Source organism: Antechinus flavipes, chromosome 2 (genome assembly GCF_016432865.1).
Source record: "Antechinus flavipes isolate AdamAnt ecotype Samford, QLD, Australia chromosome 2, AdamAnt_v2, whole genome shotgun sequence".
Lineage (NCBI taxonomy): Eukaryota > Metazoa > Chordata > Mammalia > Dasyuromorphia > Dasyuridae > Antechinus > Antechinus flavipes.
In genome coordinates, this window is record NC_067399.1 from 329,971,151 (window position 1) to 329,988,149 (window position 16,999).

The 16,999-nt window shown below is 35.2% G+C and overlaps 1 protein-coding gene across 1 annotated transcript in view; it reads left to right on the plus strand.

The window, feature by feature from the left end:
- The window catches only part of LRRC9 (leucine rich repeat containing 9), a 204,756-nt gene that overhangs the window by 55,715 nt on the left and 132,042 nt on the right, over window positions 1-16,999 (plus strand). The window contains exons 10-11 of the mRNA XM_051977780.1: window positions 4,179-4,355; window positions 4,542-4,659. Coding sequence (XP_051833740.1) covers window positions 4,179-4,355; window positions 4,542-4,659 — 295 coding nt within the window. The remainder of the gene's footprint in view (window positions 1-4,178; window positions 4,356-4,541; window positions 4,660-16,999) is intronic.

Below are 16,999 nucleotides of genomic sequence, written 5' to 3' on the forward strand. Positions count from 1 at the left end.
TAGTTTCTAGAACAAGGTATACATGTATTCTTTATACATCTTTATAGCCGAAATATAGTTCCCAAGATTAATCTTTACCTTTTTAGATTTCTCTTGAGTTCTGTGCTTGTAGATCAAATTTTTTGTTAAGTTCTGGCTTTTTCATCAAAAATAGGTGAAATTCGCTTACTTCGTTGAATGTCCATCTTCTTCCCTGGAAAAAGATGCTCATTCTCGCTGGGTAAGTTATTTTTGGTTGCATACCAAGTTCCTTAGCCTTTCGGAATATCATATTCCAGGCCCTTCGCTCCTTTAATGTGGATGCTGCCAGATCCTGGGTGATCCTTATTGTTGCTCCTTGATACTTGAATTGGGTTTTTCTAGCTGCTTGCAGTATTTTTTCCTTCGCCTGAGGGTTCTGGCATTTGGCCACTATATTCCTTGGTGTTTTGATTTTAGGATCCCTTTCAGTAGGGGATCGATGAATTCTTTCAATGTCTATTTTACCCTCTGTTTCTATGACTTCTGGGCAGTTCTCTTTGATAATTTCCTGGAAAATAGTGTCCAGGCTCTTTTTTTCATCATACTTTTCTGGGAGTCCGATGATTCTCAGGTTGTCTCTCCTGGATCTGTTTTCCAGGTCTGTTGTCTTCCCCAGAAGGTATTTCACATTCTTTTCCATTGTTTGATTTTTTTGGATTTGCTTGACTGATTCTTCTTGTCTCCTCGAGTCATTCAATTCCATTTGTTCGACCCTGATTTTCAGTGAAGTATTTTCTTCACTCACTTTTTTAAGATCTTTTTCTAATTGTCCAATTGAGTTCTTTTGTTCTGTGGAATTTTTTTCCATTTCGCCAATTTTGTTTTCCAGTTCACCAATCCTATTTTTCAAGGATTTGGTTTCTTTATCCACTCTTTCTTTAACTGACTTCTCCAGGTTCTTTTGCCAAGCCTCCTTCTCCTTTTGCCAAGTCTCCCTCTCCTTTTGCAAAGCCTCCCTCTCCTTTTGCCAAGCCTCCTTCTCCTTTTCCCATTTTTCTTCTAGCTCCCTTGTGAGAGCCTTTTTAATTTCCTCCATGAGATTCATCTGTGCTGAGGAACATATGATCTCCTCCTTTGGGGATTCACCTGGGGACTGTTTGTTTTTATTCTCCTCAGGATTTGGAGTCTGCTCTTTATCTGTATAGAAGCTGTCAAGGGTTAAAGTCTTTTTCAGTTTCTTGCTCATTTTGTCTAATAATCAAAGACAAACTATCAAAGAAACAGAAGAAAAAAACCCTTGAATGGAGGCTGCTTTCTTTGGGGGAGGGGCAGGGTAGCAGTGAGGCACGGGTCCTACTGTGCTAAGGCGCCTGCGCTCTGAGATCCGAGCGTGCTGAGACACTGTGGGGGAGGGGTGGCCAGGTCCTGAGAGACTCCAGCTGTTTGGGGTTGTATTCTTCACCCCCGGTGTTTTTAGCTTCTCTGCTGGGCTGCTGACTTGCTGCCGGAGCAAAGTATCTAATCCCGTAGCAAAGCTCTCCCCTCAGAGACGGCTGCGATCACGCCCCACCCCCTCTCCGCTCTGCTCGGCTCTGAGCTGCTTTCTGTGCTCTCGCTGCAGCTGCTGCCCGCAGACTGCTTCCGATCTAATAACTGTCCCCGCCCTCGTGAAAAACAGACCTTTCTTGACGAGTCTCAAGGATGGTTTCTCTTGGTAAGTAATTGTATGTTTTTTTTCAATCGAGCATTAATTCAGAGGCATGAAATGAAATGGATAGTGAGAGAAAAACATGGAGTTTACACAGCAGTGTGTCTCTTCTCCACCATCTTGGCCGGAAGTCTCGACTTAACTAATTATTTGATTGGGATGAGTGATAGAACTGAGTAGACAATGGTTCAACTTTGTAAACCTGGATGACAGGGTGATGTCCTCAACAAAAGGGAAGGGATGGTGGATTCAAGATACCAAGCATAGTTTGTGGCACATAATAAGCACCTAATAAATGCTTGCTGACATTATTTTAAAAGAGGAAAACAATAGGTAGATATGAGAATCATCAACATGGAAATGATAATTAAATGTATGGGAGCTGAGGAGATCACCAAGTAGTATAGAGAAAAGAGAGAAGACCCAGGAGAGAACCCTGTGGAATATGTATGATTTGAAGGGATGATCTGGATCAGAAGCCAACAAAGGACACTGAGCAGTGGTCAGATAGATAGGAGAACCAAGAGACAGTAGTGTCCTGAAAACCTAGATACAAAAGAGAGTCAGGGAGGGAAGAGCAAACAACAAAGCCATAGACTATGGAGAGGTCAAGAAGAGTTAAGACAGAGAAAAGGCCATTGGATTTTTTGGCATCTAAGAGATGACCAGTAACTTAGGAAAGATCAATTTCAGTGGAATGACGTCCAGAGTTTTCAGAACTCTCCTTTTCTGTCTTCTTGAAACTTTGCTACATTTTTTGCTTATGTTCAGTTTTGTGGGCCCTTCCTCATTCTTCATGTTTCCTCCAAGATTGCTGACATTACTTGGTGAATCACTTGTGCAAGTTCTTTTAGTGTCCTAGAGATAATTGAGGCTCTTAATTTATTTATAGCAGCTAAGTGTTTTATTATCTCTTCATCTATTTATATTTTAAATTTGTATGTAATCATGTTTACGCTATCCTTTCCAGTTTAAAAATAATCGCTTGGACAGATTAAAATTGAAACAAATATTTGACAAGTCAGTCAGCTTTCTGTTATCCATCTGATGTTGTAGGCTCATCCCCTATCTTGTTCTTCCTAGTCAGGATGTACATTAAAAGTCTTTTGTTCTTCTTTTAGCACTTTTCACAAGTTTCATTTAGAATATTTTGACTTTAGTTTTTAATTCAGCACTAAGCACACTGGGTGACTTATAGTAGGCATTAGAAAATACTAGTTGACTTGACTAATTCAGTTAGATGAACAGGTATTCATTGAGTGCAATGCATTAATCTAGGCACTATTGATTAAAAGGTGAGACATCACAATCTGCTCTCAGAGAACTTACAGTCCTCACTTTTAAACAAAACCTCTCTCTATATCTTCATTATTTTTTAATCTTAATAGGCAAAGTTTCTTTTAAAAATTGCAAGTAAGACATTATACCACAATGAGTGACACACAACTAGGGCAGTGTCAGGGAAATTTTATTGTTGTGTGAATTTTTTCTCTCACTTGGTATTTAGGCCCTAATCATTGTCCTAGACCAGTGCTCCTCAAAGAACGGGAGCCAGTTGTAGGGTCTCACTGGTTTATTGTTAGATGATACAGTAGCTAGAGTACTAAATCTGGGGTCAGAAAGTGTTATGGGCTGAAGCTCGAGTTGATGCACTGAGGTCCCAAGCACGTGAAACTAAATAGTAATTGGACCATACTCTATTAATATATATGCTTGGAGAAAGAATGGCCCTTGCCCACTCTTTGTGCAAGTCCTGATGTGTTGTATAGGAAATGACGATTTTGGTGGGTGGAGGCTGAGGGGCAGGAAAAGAGGCAGGGAGGGACTGCTGGCTGGCTTCTTATCGCAGCTGCTCACATTGCTATTGGGATCCCCCTTCACCTCTGATCCTTCTTCACCTCCAAAAGAATAAAGATTGAAGATTTTCCCCTAACTTGAATTCCTGACCGGCTGATTTTAAATACGTGGTCATCACAAGAAAGATTTGACTTCAAATTCTATCTCAGACCTTATTGGTCTTATAATCCTGAGCAAGTCACTTCTCTTCTGTTTAACTCAGCTTCTTCAACTCTAAAAGGGGGGTAATAAAAGAACTTTCCTCCCAGGGTAGTTGTGAAGATCAAATGAGATATTTGCAAGGTGCCTAGCACAATTTCTAACACAAAGTAAGCATCGTATAAATGTTAATTATTATTGGTATGTATTTCAAATAAATGTTAGTGATCCTAAGCAGTTGGAGATGGTGTGTGCTCTTTCTTATCTTACAGATTATTTTCTGAGATGGAATAAAACCATTATTTAAGAGTGGTTGGTAGAGAGTGGGCTCAGAATAAGAGGATTGATCAGTTCACCATGAGGATGCCCAGTTTTAAATAAAATACTATGTTGTTTTGTAGAACATTTCTTCAGTGGGAAAAATAAGTATTTCATGTAATTTTGCCAATTAATATATTGGTAGAGGAAGAAATGTGCTATTTTTTAATTGTGCATATCTTGTATTTCCATATAGGTTTAATTGCTGCTATGAGTTAATTTTGTCACGGTTTTGTACCTGGGACTTCAGAGCATATGGTATTACAGGAGTAAAAATAAATCGCATTTTTAAAATGAACAATCGTATTCTGAGATTGAAATTTGAAGAGAAATTACAAAAGTTTTTGGACAGTGAAAATACAAATGATTCAGAGTAAGAAATTTAATTTTTCAAAGAATATTTTTTACCATAGTTTGATCTTGTTTTAAAGGAGCTACCTTCTTTGTTTTACAGAAGGTAGATGATCATATACCATTTATTAGTCAATACTTTATTTTTGTTCTCTTTGAAGCATTATAATATCAGTTCTAAATTGTTTCTTTTTTTTCAAATCTTAAGGATCTACCGAAAAATGATGGAATACCTTTTTTATATTTTTGATCCAGAAGTTCCCCTAAAGAAAAGACACCTGCTGCAAATACTTGAGAAAGGATTCAAAGAAACTGAAACAAACAGGGTAACTTGAAAATGTTAGCAGAACAGTTCTTTTGGTTCTCTTTTTGATTATAGATCTAGCATAATTTCCACAATTTTTCTTCCTTCTCTCTACTTATGTTATTAATTGCTGCCCTATGAAATGGTAATTGTTCAGAAAAATTGTACTTCTTTTGGTGATCATAATAAGAGAGCATCAACCAATAAATTTATATTACTTCCCTTTTTCATTTTTGCTTAAAATCCCTTAAAATAGGAGATATTTTAATACTTGATTATTAAATGTCTAAAGATCACCATACTAATTTCTCATTGTGGCATGGAAGTAACCTGGGTTCTTGAAAGTTATGATGATGGAGGATAAGTTTTAATAACAGTTTCTATCCAAGTAAAAAAAAAACTTGGGAGTACAACCATGACAACAGTATTTTGCCTAACCAAATACTAGCCTTCCTGAACACAGAGGGCATAGTAGAGTGTAGAAATATTACTAGATATAAAGACAGAGGAACTAGGTTCAGATTCTAGCCCTTCCATTTACTATACCAGTGACTATAGGCAATTCACAAAACACTTGTAGACCTCGGTATCCTCTTTCTGAAATTGGAGGTTATTCTCTAGATTATCCCTAAGGATCCTTCCCCCTTAAAATCTTTGATTCTTAGAGAGGCTAGTCACCAATAGGATGGATATGTTGCCTTGGGTTCTCTTCTTCTTCCTCTAAAGTGGTATCACTTTACTTGGTGATCTCACTAAGTTTAATTATCTCTGTACTCCCATGTATTTAATTATCTCTGTGCTCCTGATTGTCAAGTTTACTTATCCATCCCTAACCTTTCTGTTGACTTTACTTTGGTCTCCAACTGCCTATCTGATATCTCAAACTGAATGGATAGATATCTTAAATTCAACATATCTAAAATTAAACTCATCTTTCCCCTAACCTCACTACTCCTCCTATCCTCCATTTCCCCAAGCTTCTAACCTATGTGTCTTCTTCAAATTACTTATCTCTCACTCTCTTATCTCCAACATATTGCCAAAGCCGATAGATTTCACTTTTGCAACATTCCTCAAATATACCCTATTCTTTCCTCTGATACTGCCATCAGTCTGGAGCAGGCCATCATTTCTTTTTCCTGTATTATTGCAAAAATCTGCTTATGGGTCCACCTGCCCAAAGTCTTATCCTTTCAGCTACTAAAGTGATTTTCCTGAAGCACAGGTCTGACCTTGTCACTCCCCATTCCCCATACTCAATAAATTCTTTTGGTCCCTTCCCACCTCCAGGATCCAATCCAAAATCAGCTTTTGTCCATTAAAAGCTTTTAATCACCACCTCTACCATCACTAACACATACACACACACACACACACACACACACACACACAGACACACACACACCAGCCTTCTTACACTTTACACTCTACCACATACCATGTTATCCATATACTGGCTTTTGGTTATTCCATGAACAAAGAACAATAATTCATGGTGTTAAGCATTTTTTCTGACTGTCCCCCATACCCAGAATGCTCTGTCTTCTATTTTCTACCTATTGCTTTCCTTGACTTTCTTTAAATAAAAAGTAAAATCTCAGCTGCCTTTCCTAATCTCTCAATTTGAATATCTGTTCATTATTTCCTAGTTATTCTCTCTGTAGGTTATTTGTAGATATGTGTTTGCTAGTTGTCTCTCCCATTAAACTGTGTGCTCATTGAGGATTGGATCTGTTTTTTGTCTTTGTATCCCCAGTGCTTAAAGCCTTGGCTTACAGTAGGCGCTTAGTAAATGATTATACAAAGTAACAATAGCAGAATAATAGAAAAGAGTTTAGATGTTAAAATTACAGCTTTAGATCAACTATAAAAATTAATTTAGGTATGAGTTGATTTTTTTTGATGTGTAATATAGTAGGATTTTGGATCAGAGGACCTAAGTTCATATCGTACTTCTGATAGTGAAGAGCTATGTGACCTTGGATCAAGTGACTTAACCTCTACAGAACTGTTTTTTATCTGTAAAATTAGGGGGTTGGATTAATCGATTTTTGAGGCTCCTTACAGCTCTAGATCTATATATGATCTTATGACAAATGAAGCATATTAGTCATCTAAGTTTTGCTAGAAATGAAAATAAAAAAATTTTTTTTTAAAAGAGAGCTGCTAGCTGAAAGGATCATTTGCTGATTCTCTTTGAAAAGATAAATAAAGGAATTGGCAGATATGATTTTATCATGAACTTGAAGCAATAAACATGATTTTTTGTGGTATAATTGTTGATTTCTTATTGCAGTGTTCATGTTAAACATGGTGTATTATCCTGGGGATGATTTTCTGTAATCTCTTTGCTAATATTTAGTTAAGATTTATGCATCAATATTCATTAAGGAGATTGGGCTATACTTTTCTTTCTCTGTTTTTGTCCTACTTGGTTTGAGTATCAGTACCATGTCTGTCATAAAAGGATCTTGAGGTTCTAAAAATAGCAATATGAGAATAATTGTTGAAGAGGATGAAGAGGTAGAGAAATTCCCTTTAAGATTTTCCAGATTAAAATTGTTAGTCTTAAAAATGAAAAGGGAGAATTTTCCACCAATGAAGAAGAAATTAGAGCAATAATTAGAAATTACTTTGCCCAACTTTATGTCAATAATTTGATAACCTAAGTAAAATGAAGGAATACCTACAAAAATATAGATTGCACACATTAACAGAGGAGAAGTAAAATGCTTAAATAGTCCTATTTCATAAAAAGAAATAGAACAAGCTATTAATTAACTCCCTAAGAAAAAATTACATGTGAATTCTACCAAACATTTAAATAACAATTAATTCAAATACTATATAAACTATTTGAAAAAATAGGGAATGAAGGTAGGATGAAACAGAGAAAGAAAAGTATAGACCAATCTCCATAATGAATATTGATGCATAAATCTTTTTTTTAAATAACTTTTTATTGACAGAACCCATGCCAGGGGAATTTTTTACAATATTATCCCTTGCACTCACTTCTGTTCCGATTTTTCCTCTCCCTCTCTCTACTCCCTCGCCCAGATGGCAAGCAGTCCTATACATGTTAAATATGTCATAGTATATTTTAGATACAAAAGTAGAAATAACTTGGGAAGAAAAACAAAAATGTAAACAGTTTACATTCATTTCCCAGTGTTCTTTCTTTGGGTGTAGCTGCTTCTGTCCGTCATTGATCAATTGAAACTGAGTTAGATCTTTTTGTCAAAGAAATCCACTTCCATCAGAATACATCCTCATACAGTATTGAAGTATATAATGATCTCACTTAGCATCAGTTCATGTAAGTCTTTCCAAGCCTCTCTGTATTCATCCTGCTGGTCCTTTCTTACAGAACAATAATATTCTATAACATTCATATACCACAATTTACCCAACCATTCTCTAACTGATGGGCATCCATTCATTTTCCAGTTTCTAGCCACTACAAACAGGGCTGCCACAAACATTTTGGCACATACAGGTCCCTTTCCCTTCTTTAGTATCTCTTTGGGGTATAAGCCCAGTAGTAGCACTGCTGGATCAAAGGGTATGCACAATTTGATAACTTTTTGGGCATAATTCCAGATTGCTCTCCAGAATGGTTGAATTCGTTCACAACTCCACCAACAATGTGATGCATAAATCTTAAATAAAATATTAGCAACGAAATTACAGAAAATCATCCCCAGGATAATACACCATGACCAAGTAGGATTTATACTAGATATGCAGAGCTGGTTCAATATTAGAAAAACCATTAGCATAATTGACTATATCAATAATCAAATTAACAAAAAAAGATTATTTTTATAAATGCAGAAAAAAGTATTTGATAAAATCTAACACCCATTCCTATTAAAAACCCTAGAGACCATAGGAATAAATGGACTTTTTCTTAAAATAGTAACATCTATTTAAAACCATCAATAAGTATCATATATAAAGGGTTTAAGTGGAACCATGCCCAATAAGATCAGGGTACAAGGTGGCTCACTATCACCATTACTATTCAATATTGTATTAGAAATGCTAGCTTTGGCAATAAGAGATGAAAAAGAGATTAAAGGAATTAGAGTAGGTAATGAGGAAACTAAATTGTCACTCTTTGCAGATGATATGATGGTAAACTTAGAGAACCCCAGAGAATCAACTAAAAAGTTATTAGAAAATAATCTACAACTTTAGGAAAGTTGCAGGATACAAAATAAATCCACATAAATCATCAGCATTTTTATGTATGACTAACAAAATCCAATAGCAAGAGATACAAAGAGAAATTCCATTTAAAATAACCAATTTAAATTTTATTTTTTTAAAAATTTTAAATTTTAAATTTAATTTTAATTTAATATTAATTTAATATTAACAATAAAAATAAAAAAATCAAATTTAAATTTAAAATATCAATAGTATAAAATATTTGGGAATCTATCTGCCAGGGAAAGTCAGGAACTATCTGAGCAAAACTACAAAACACTTTTCACACAAATAATGTTAGATCTAAACAATCGGAAAAATGTCAAATGCTCTTGGATAGGTCTAGCAAATATAATAAAGATGACAATACTACCTAAACTAATCTATTTATTTAGTGCTATAACAATCAAATTCCCAAGAAACTATTTTACTGACCTAAAAAAAATAACAAAATTCATCTGGAAGACAAAAGGTCAAGAATTTCAAGGGAATTAATGAAAAAAAAGCAAATGAAGGTGTCCTAGCTGTACCAGATCGAAAACTATATTATAAAGCAGCAGTCACTAAAGCCATTTGGTATTGGCAAAGAAATAGATTAGATAGTTGATCAGTGGAATAGGTTAAGTTCACAGGACAAAATAGTCAATAACTATAGCAATCTAGTGTTTGACAAATCCAAAGATCCCAGCTTTTGGGATAAGAATTCACTATTTGACAAAAACTGCTGGGAAAATTGGAAACTAGTATGACAGAAATTAGGCATTGACCCACACTTAACACCATATATCAAGATAAGGTCAAAATGGATTCATGATCTAGGTATAAAAATGATATTATAAATAAATTAGAAGAATATAGAATAGTTTTAGTTCTCAGATCTGTGGAGGAGGAAGCAATATGTGACCAAAGAAGAATTAGAGATCATTATTGATCACAAAATAGATTATTTTGATTATATTAAATTAAAAAGTTTTTGTACAAACAAAACTAATGCAGACAAAATTAGAAGGGAAGCAATAAACTAGGAAAACATTTTTTACATTCAAAGGTTCAGATAAAGGCCTCATTTCCAAAATATATAGAGAATTGACTCTTAATTTATAAGAAATCAAGCTATTCTACAATTGATAAATGGTCAAAGGATATGAACAATTTTCAGTTGAAGAAATTGAAACTATTTCTAGTCATATGAAAAGCTGCTCTAAATCACTATTGATCAGAGAAATGCAAATTAAGACAACACACCTCTCAGATTGGACCAGGAAAGATGTCAGGAACAGATAATGTTGGTGGAATGTGAGAAAACTGGGGCACTGATATATTGTTGGTGGAATCCAACCATTCTGGAAAGCAATTTGGAACTGTGCTCAAAAGAGATCTTAAAGGGAAAGTGACCTGTATGTGCCAAAATGTTTGTGGCAGCTCTTTTCATAGTGGCTAGAAACTGGAAATTGAATGGGTGCCCATCAATTAGAGAATGGCTGAATAAATTATAGTATATAAATGTTATGAAATATTATTGTTCTGTAAGAAATGACCAGCAGGATAATTTCAGAAAGACCTGGAGAGACTTACATGAACTGATGCTAAGTGAAATGAGCAGAACCAGGAGATCATTATACACTTCAAAAACAATACTATATGATGATCAATTCTACTGGACATGGTTCTCTTCAACAATGAGTTGACTCAGACCAGTCTAGTTCGTCAGTATGAAAAGAGCTATCTCCATCCAGGGAGAGGACCGTGGAAACTTGAGTGTGGACCACAACATACCTTTTTCACTTTTTCTGGTGGTGTTTGCTTGCATTTTTGTTTTCCGTTCCAGGACTTTTTTTCTTTCTAGATCCAATCTTTCTTGTGCAGCAAGATAAATGGATGGATATGTATACATATATTGGATATAACATATATTTTAACATATTTAACATGTATTGGATTATCTGCCATGGGGGGAAGAAAGGGAAAATTTGGAACAGAAAGTTTTGCAACAGTCGATGTTAAAAATTACCCATGCATATTTTTGTAAATAAAAAGCTATAATAAATAATAAATTAAAGATATATTATGTAATATTATAGAATAGATAGGGTAAGGCAGAGTAGGGTAACATTGAGCAGAGTACAGTAGAGTATTGGAGTGTATTATAATATAATTTATCATAATATAACCTAACATGACAATACCTTGGAATGACATGATGTAATACATAATTAGATATGAAATTATAAAACATGAAGTGGTGGTATTATGTGATTGATGTGATATGATATGCTATTGTGTAATATGACATGGTAATACAGTCAAATATACTTTCTTTAACAAATCAGACCTAACCTGAGTAGATCATGCTTTTAGGCTTTTTTCCTTACTTTTTATTGCCAATGACTTTACATGTAACTTTCCTTAAGTATATTTTACAAATGTAAAATGTGTAAATTTACAAAAACTGTAAATTACTGAAAATTGTCACCATGGAACTATATAATCATAAAACAGGAAAGAAAGATTTTCCAAATTAAATCAATATATATTTTAATATTTTTTGATTCTAATACAAAGATGGTCATAGGAAAAGACAAATAACATTATGTTGGAAAACATAGTCCAGGATTTTAAAATAGGAGGAACCAAAAACTTCCAGATAATAACAAAGCCTTACACCCATATAGTATAAATATTTTCTTCAAGAGGAGAATTATAAGGCACTAGACATGACAAGCACCAAATAATATCACCAAAAAAATTGATTCTGTTTAAACTGACAGAAAACTAGTGTTTACCAATATAGAAATCTTTCCCAAAACAGCCAACAGCACTGACTTGTTAGAGTAGAAGAAAAAAGTAATACCAAATTAGATAAAGCATTAAAGTGACCAGAAATGGAGATAATATCATCCAGTTCTATTTAAGTATGCTATCAATGCTCCCAAAGGGAAAATAGAAGAGCAAGCATCAGTAAAGAAGACATGGAAAAGAGAAATCTGTATTACTAGAATGAAGATGGTAACTAATTAGGGTTTATGTCTTTTGAGCCTTCTTCTCTAGAAAGAAGTCATTGCTTTTTGTATAAAACAAAGGAACATGATATGTGAATATTAAAACACTTTTTTCACTATAATATCTCTCCACTCTTTTTTGGTTTGAGAAAGTAGAGTCCTGAGATTTACCTGTGAAGAAGAATGTATTAAAATCTAAGAACTAAAATAATTTTCTAACCATAAATTAGTTGGTTGCTGAATAAAGAGACTCATTAGAATGAAGTAATGAAAACAACAAACTTCAAAGAATAGGCCTGAAGTTTTCCTGGGCTTCTGTGACTTTCTGATGCTGGAGGAACTACTAAAGGGAAGAACTTAGTTTTCAGTTGAGATGCCTGAGAAGAATAGAGAGAGCTTTAGAAACACTGGCTGAGAGCAACTCAGCTTAAAAGCTGTAGCAAAATAGAAGGCATTGGTGGAGGACATTTCTAGTTAAGGGGTTTCCTAAAGGGTAAATATCAGATAGGATTCCCCCAAACTATTTTTATATTAAATAGCAAGTTATAAGAAAGTATTTTACAAATGTAAATATTTTATGATAAACTTTTGACATGGGAATATTTTGGTGAAGATTCTAACATTTTTTGGCTCATTTTCCCCATCCAGATGATTTGAGATCCTCAGTATCTTAGAGTCCTCTTTCTGCTTCTGTTCCCTGCTCTCAACCCCCAGAAAAAAACAAGAACAAAAATGTAGTTAACGATCATAAAACCATTTATTTTCAAGTTAACATAAACTAATAATCCTCATATCCAAGGTTATAGAAAGCAATGCTAACCACAGAGTATAACTGTCTTCCAAAAGTCTTGTGGGATAGTGTAAAACTTTACAATGTTATCCTGGGTTGGGCTTCATCAGGGAATAATCATGGCTGCTTCCTACATGTTGATATTCATCATCTTAGACTTCTCAGCATTATTAATTCCTGTAAATCTCATTTCTAGACATTTCCCCTGTTGTTGGCCATAATTCTATAGCTTTCTGTAAATACTAGCCAAGTGGTAATCATTATCTATATTCCATACATTTATTTGTATTCCATACATTCATATACCATAACTTATTCAGCCATTCCTCAACTGATGAGCACCCACTACAAAAAGGGTTGCTACAAATATTTTTGCACATGAGAGTTCTTTCCCATTTTTTTTATGATCTCTTTGGGTTACAGGCCCAGAATAAACACTGCTGGATCAAAGGGTATGCACAGTTTGATATCTCTTTGGGCATAGTTCCAAATTGCCTTCCAGAATTATTGGATCATTTCACAACTCTACCAACAATGTTTTAGTGTCCCAGTTTTCTTACATCTCCTCTTACATTTATCATTATCTTTTCCTGTCATTTTAGCCAATCTGAGAGGTGCTCCTCAAAGCTGTCTTAATTTGTATGTCTCTGATCAATAGACATTTAGAGCATTTTTTTCATATAACTAGAAATGGCTTTAATTTCTTCATCTGAAAATAGTCTGTTCATAGCCTTTGACCATTTATCAATTGGAGAATGGCTTGTACTCTTATAAATTTGAGTCAGTTCTTTATTTTGCAAATGAAGCCTTAATCAGATACACTTGATGTAAAAAAATTTTTCCAGCTTTCTGCTTTCTGCTTCCTTTCTAATCTTGGCTGAGATCTCCCACTAATATAGCTTTGCTGTCTGTTTCTTCTTGAAACTCATTAACTTCCAGAAATTTGGATGCTACCCTTTAGCAAGATTTAGTTTCCTTATCTTTTAAAATAGATTTATTTTTTCTTTTGCTTGACCTAAGATCAGGATCACTAGCCCTCCTTTTTTTTTTTTACATCAGCTGAAGCATAATAGATTCTGCTCTAGCCTTTTACCTTTTCTCTGTATGTAGATAGCTCGGCTTCAAATGTATTTGTTGTAAACAACGTCTTGTAGGATTCTGGTTTTTCAACCACTTTGCTGTCTGCTTCTATTTTATGGGAGAGTTCATCCCATTCACATAAACAGTTAAAATTAACTCTCTTATTTCCTGCCATTATACTTTTCTCAAGTTATACTTTTCTCTCTCTTTTAATCCTTACACTCCTCACCAGTATTTTGTTACTGATCTCCTCCCTCAATCTTTTTTCTTCCTTCTTTTTTTAGTCCCTCCTCTTATCTTTTCCCTTTTTACTTCTGCCCTTTTTACTAGCCTTTCCTTTTCCTTTCCTCTTTCCCCTCTACATCCCTAGAGAGTGAGATAAATTTCTATACCAAACTCAGTATATATGATATTCTCTCTTTGAGCCAATCTGATGAGATTAAGGTTCAAACAATGTTCATTCTTATATCCCTCAACTTTAATAAGTCTTTTGTGCTTCATGTTGTTGGGGTTCCCAGCTAGTGCAGACCTGCTGACACCTGCTGGTGTCTGAGCACTTAACCACAATTATTGTCACCTCTACAATCTTCAGGAGATGAATATTTCCATCTCCAGATATGACAGAGCAGTTCTGACACCCTTTAGGCAGTTAAAGAAGCTTTATTGCTTGGTTATATCATCTTGTCTCTCCTCCTACTTCCTTGCTTCCCTGAGTCCCTGCTTCCTCTCTCATTTTCTGCTGTCCTGTTCTTATATCCCTCTCATCTCCCTTGCCAACATGCCTCAACAACAAGTATGTGTTTAGCTTGTGTATCCAGGAGCCCAACTCCTGAGATGGTGGGGGCAATCTCGATTTGGTGCATGTTCAATGCTTGTCCTGGCGTGTCTACAGGGTGTGTGCCCTGGACCTTTAGCCAATGAGATAGAACTCACACCTGAAGGCTCAACATCCTTTCCCAAGAGTGAGCTGACTGAAATCCAACCAACCAAAGATCACAAGGGTCAAGTTTACACAAGACTTGTCTTTGCACAGACTTGTTGCCTATGCAAATGGGGCATTGTGTGCAAGATACGGGATGAGAGGTCTCAAGATTAATGCAGACTCTTGTTATTCTATTCCCTAGCATTTTTGTTGCTAGGTACTCTAGCATCATGTGACATAATTTATCCCATTTTACCTCTCCTTGACTTTTTTCTCCAATCATTTTCCACTCCTAATTTCTTTTTTTATATCATCACATTAAAATCAACAAATACCTAAATTCTCTAAAGATTCATCCTCTTCTAACTGCCCTGATAGGGATGCAAATATTTTAAATTTTAAAAATCATATTTTTTCTTCTTTTTTTACTTTCTTATGTGTCTCTTGAGTCTTGCTTTTGAAGTTCAGTTCTAGTCTTTTTTATAAAAATTGATCGAAAATCCCCTATTTCATTGAATGTTCATCTTTACCCCTGAAAGATAAGGCTTAGTTTTGCTGGGTAATTGATTCTTGGTTGTAGTCCAACCTCCTTTGCCTTCCAGAATATCATATTTCAGACCCTTCAATCCTTTAAAGTGGAAGCTTCTAAGTCTTGGGTAATGCTGATTGTGGCTCCTCAATATTTGAATTGTTTCTTTTTGGCTTCTTGCAATTATTTTCTCCTTGATTTGACAATTTTTGAATTTAGCTACACTATTTCTTGGAGTTACATTTTGGTGTCTCTTTCAGATGATCAATGGATTCTTTCAATAACTATTTTGCCCTCTGATTCTAGGATATCAGAGCAATTTTCCTTGATTTTTCTAAAGAGGTTTTGCAGGCTCTTTTTTTCATATTGTAGATCAATAACTCTTAGGTTGTGTTTCCTGGATCTATTTTCCTGGTCAGTTGTTTTTCCAATGAAGTATTTTCTTCTATTTTTTTTTTATTTTTTTGTTTTGCTTGACTGATTCTTGATGTCTCATTGAATAACTCACATTTGTCCAATTCTGATTTTTATTTAATTATTTTCTTCAGTTAGCTTTTTAAAATATTTTTGCATTTGGCCAATTGTACTTTAAAGGAGTTGTTTTCTGCAGTGGATTTTGTTTTCCATTTCAGCAATTATATTTTAAGGAGTTGTTCTTTTTTTCCATTTCACTAATTCTATTTTGAAGGAGTTTTTCTTTTTCCATTTTACCAAATCTATTTTTAAGAAGTTATTTTCTTCAATCAATTTCTGTTTCCTTTTCCAAACTCTTCTGCAAAGCTCTCATTTCTTTTTCCCATTTTCTTCTCTCTTTTTGAATTCTTCCAAGAGAGTCTTTTGAGCTTGAGACCAGTTCCATAGCTTCCTTTGAGGCTTCACCTGGAGGCATTTTGTCTTTGGTGTCCCCTTCTGGGTTTATGCTCTTTTTCTTCCCTGTCTCCTCAGTTGCTCTCTATGGTCAGAACTCTTTTTGCTTTTTTGCTCATTTTTAAAGGTTGATGTCTACCCCTTAGCAGAGGAGAAGATTATCCAGAGCTTCCACTTCAGGGTGACAGGAGCTTCTCACTGACTGCTGGGGCCAATGGTGCTGCAGGCTTCCCCACTGTGCTGGTTGGGATTGGCCACATTCTGTTATGCTGGCGTTTAGAAGCTCACTATTTGCCTTCTGTAGTTGCATTGGAAGTCTTCCATCTATCTAGTCTGTTAAACACTGGCCTTCTGAATCAGGACACTGAAACAGGACACTGCTGTATTTTGTCTAAGAGCCTCCGGCTAAATTCCCTGTGCTGGGCCTCTGTACCTTGAGCCTCCCAGTGCTGCGCTGGGCCATGTTTCACTCTGCCCAATTGAGACAGACTTTCCTTGAAGTCTTTTCAAGATATCTTGTTCTGCACTGAGAAATGAATGTAAACTGTTTGCATTTTTGTTTTTCTTCCCGGGTTATTTTTACCTTCTGAATCCAATTCTTCCTGTGCAACAAGAGAACTGTTTGGTTCTGCAAACATATACTGTATCTAGGATATACTGTGACCTATTTAACATGTATAGGACTGCTTGCCATCTTGGGGAAGGGGTAGAGGGAGAGAGGGAAAAAGTCGGAACAGAAGTGAGTGCAAGGGATAAAAATAATAATAATAATAAATTTGTTAGGAATAGGAAAAAAAAGATATCTTGTTCTGGAAATTAAATATTTGCAGGTTCTGTCATTCCAAAGTCCCTTCAGAGGCTTGATCTCGTATTCTTTTTGAGAGAAGCCTAAAAGAACTCAGGCAAAATTCTGTCTACATGTCTATTCTGCATTGTCTTGGCTCCCCCAAAGGCTTTCAG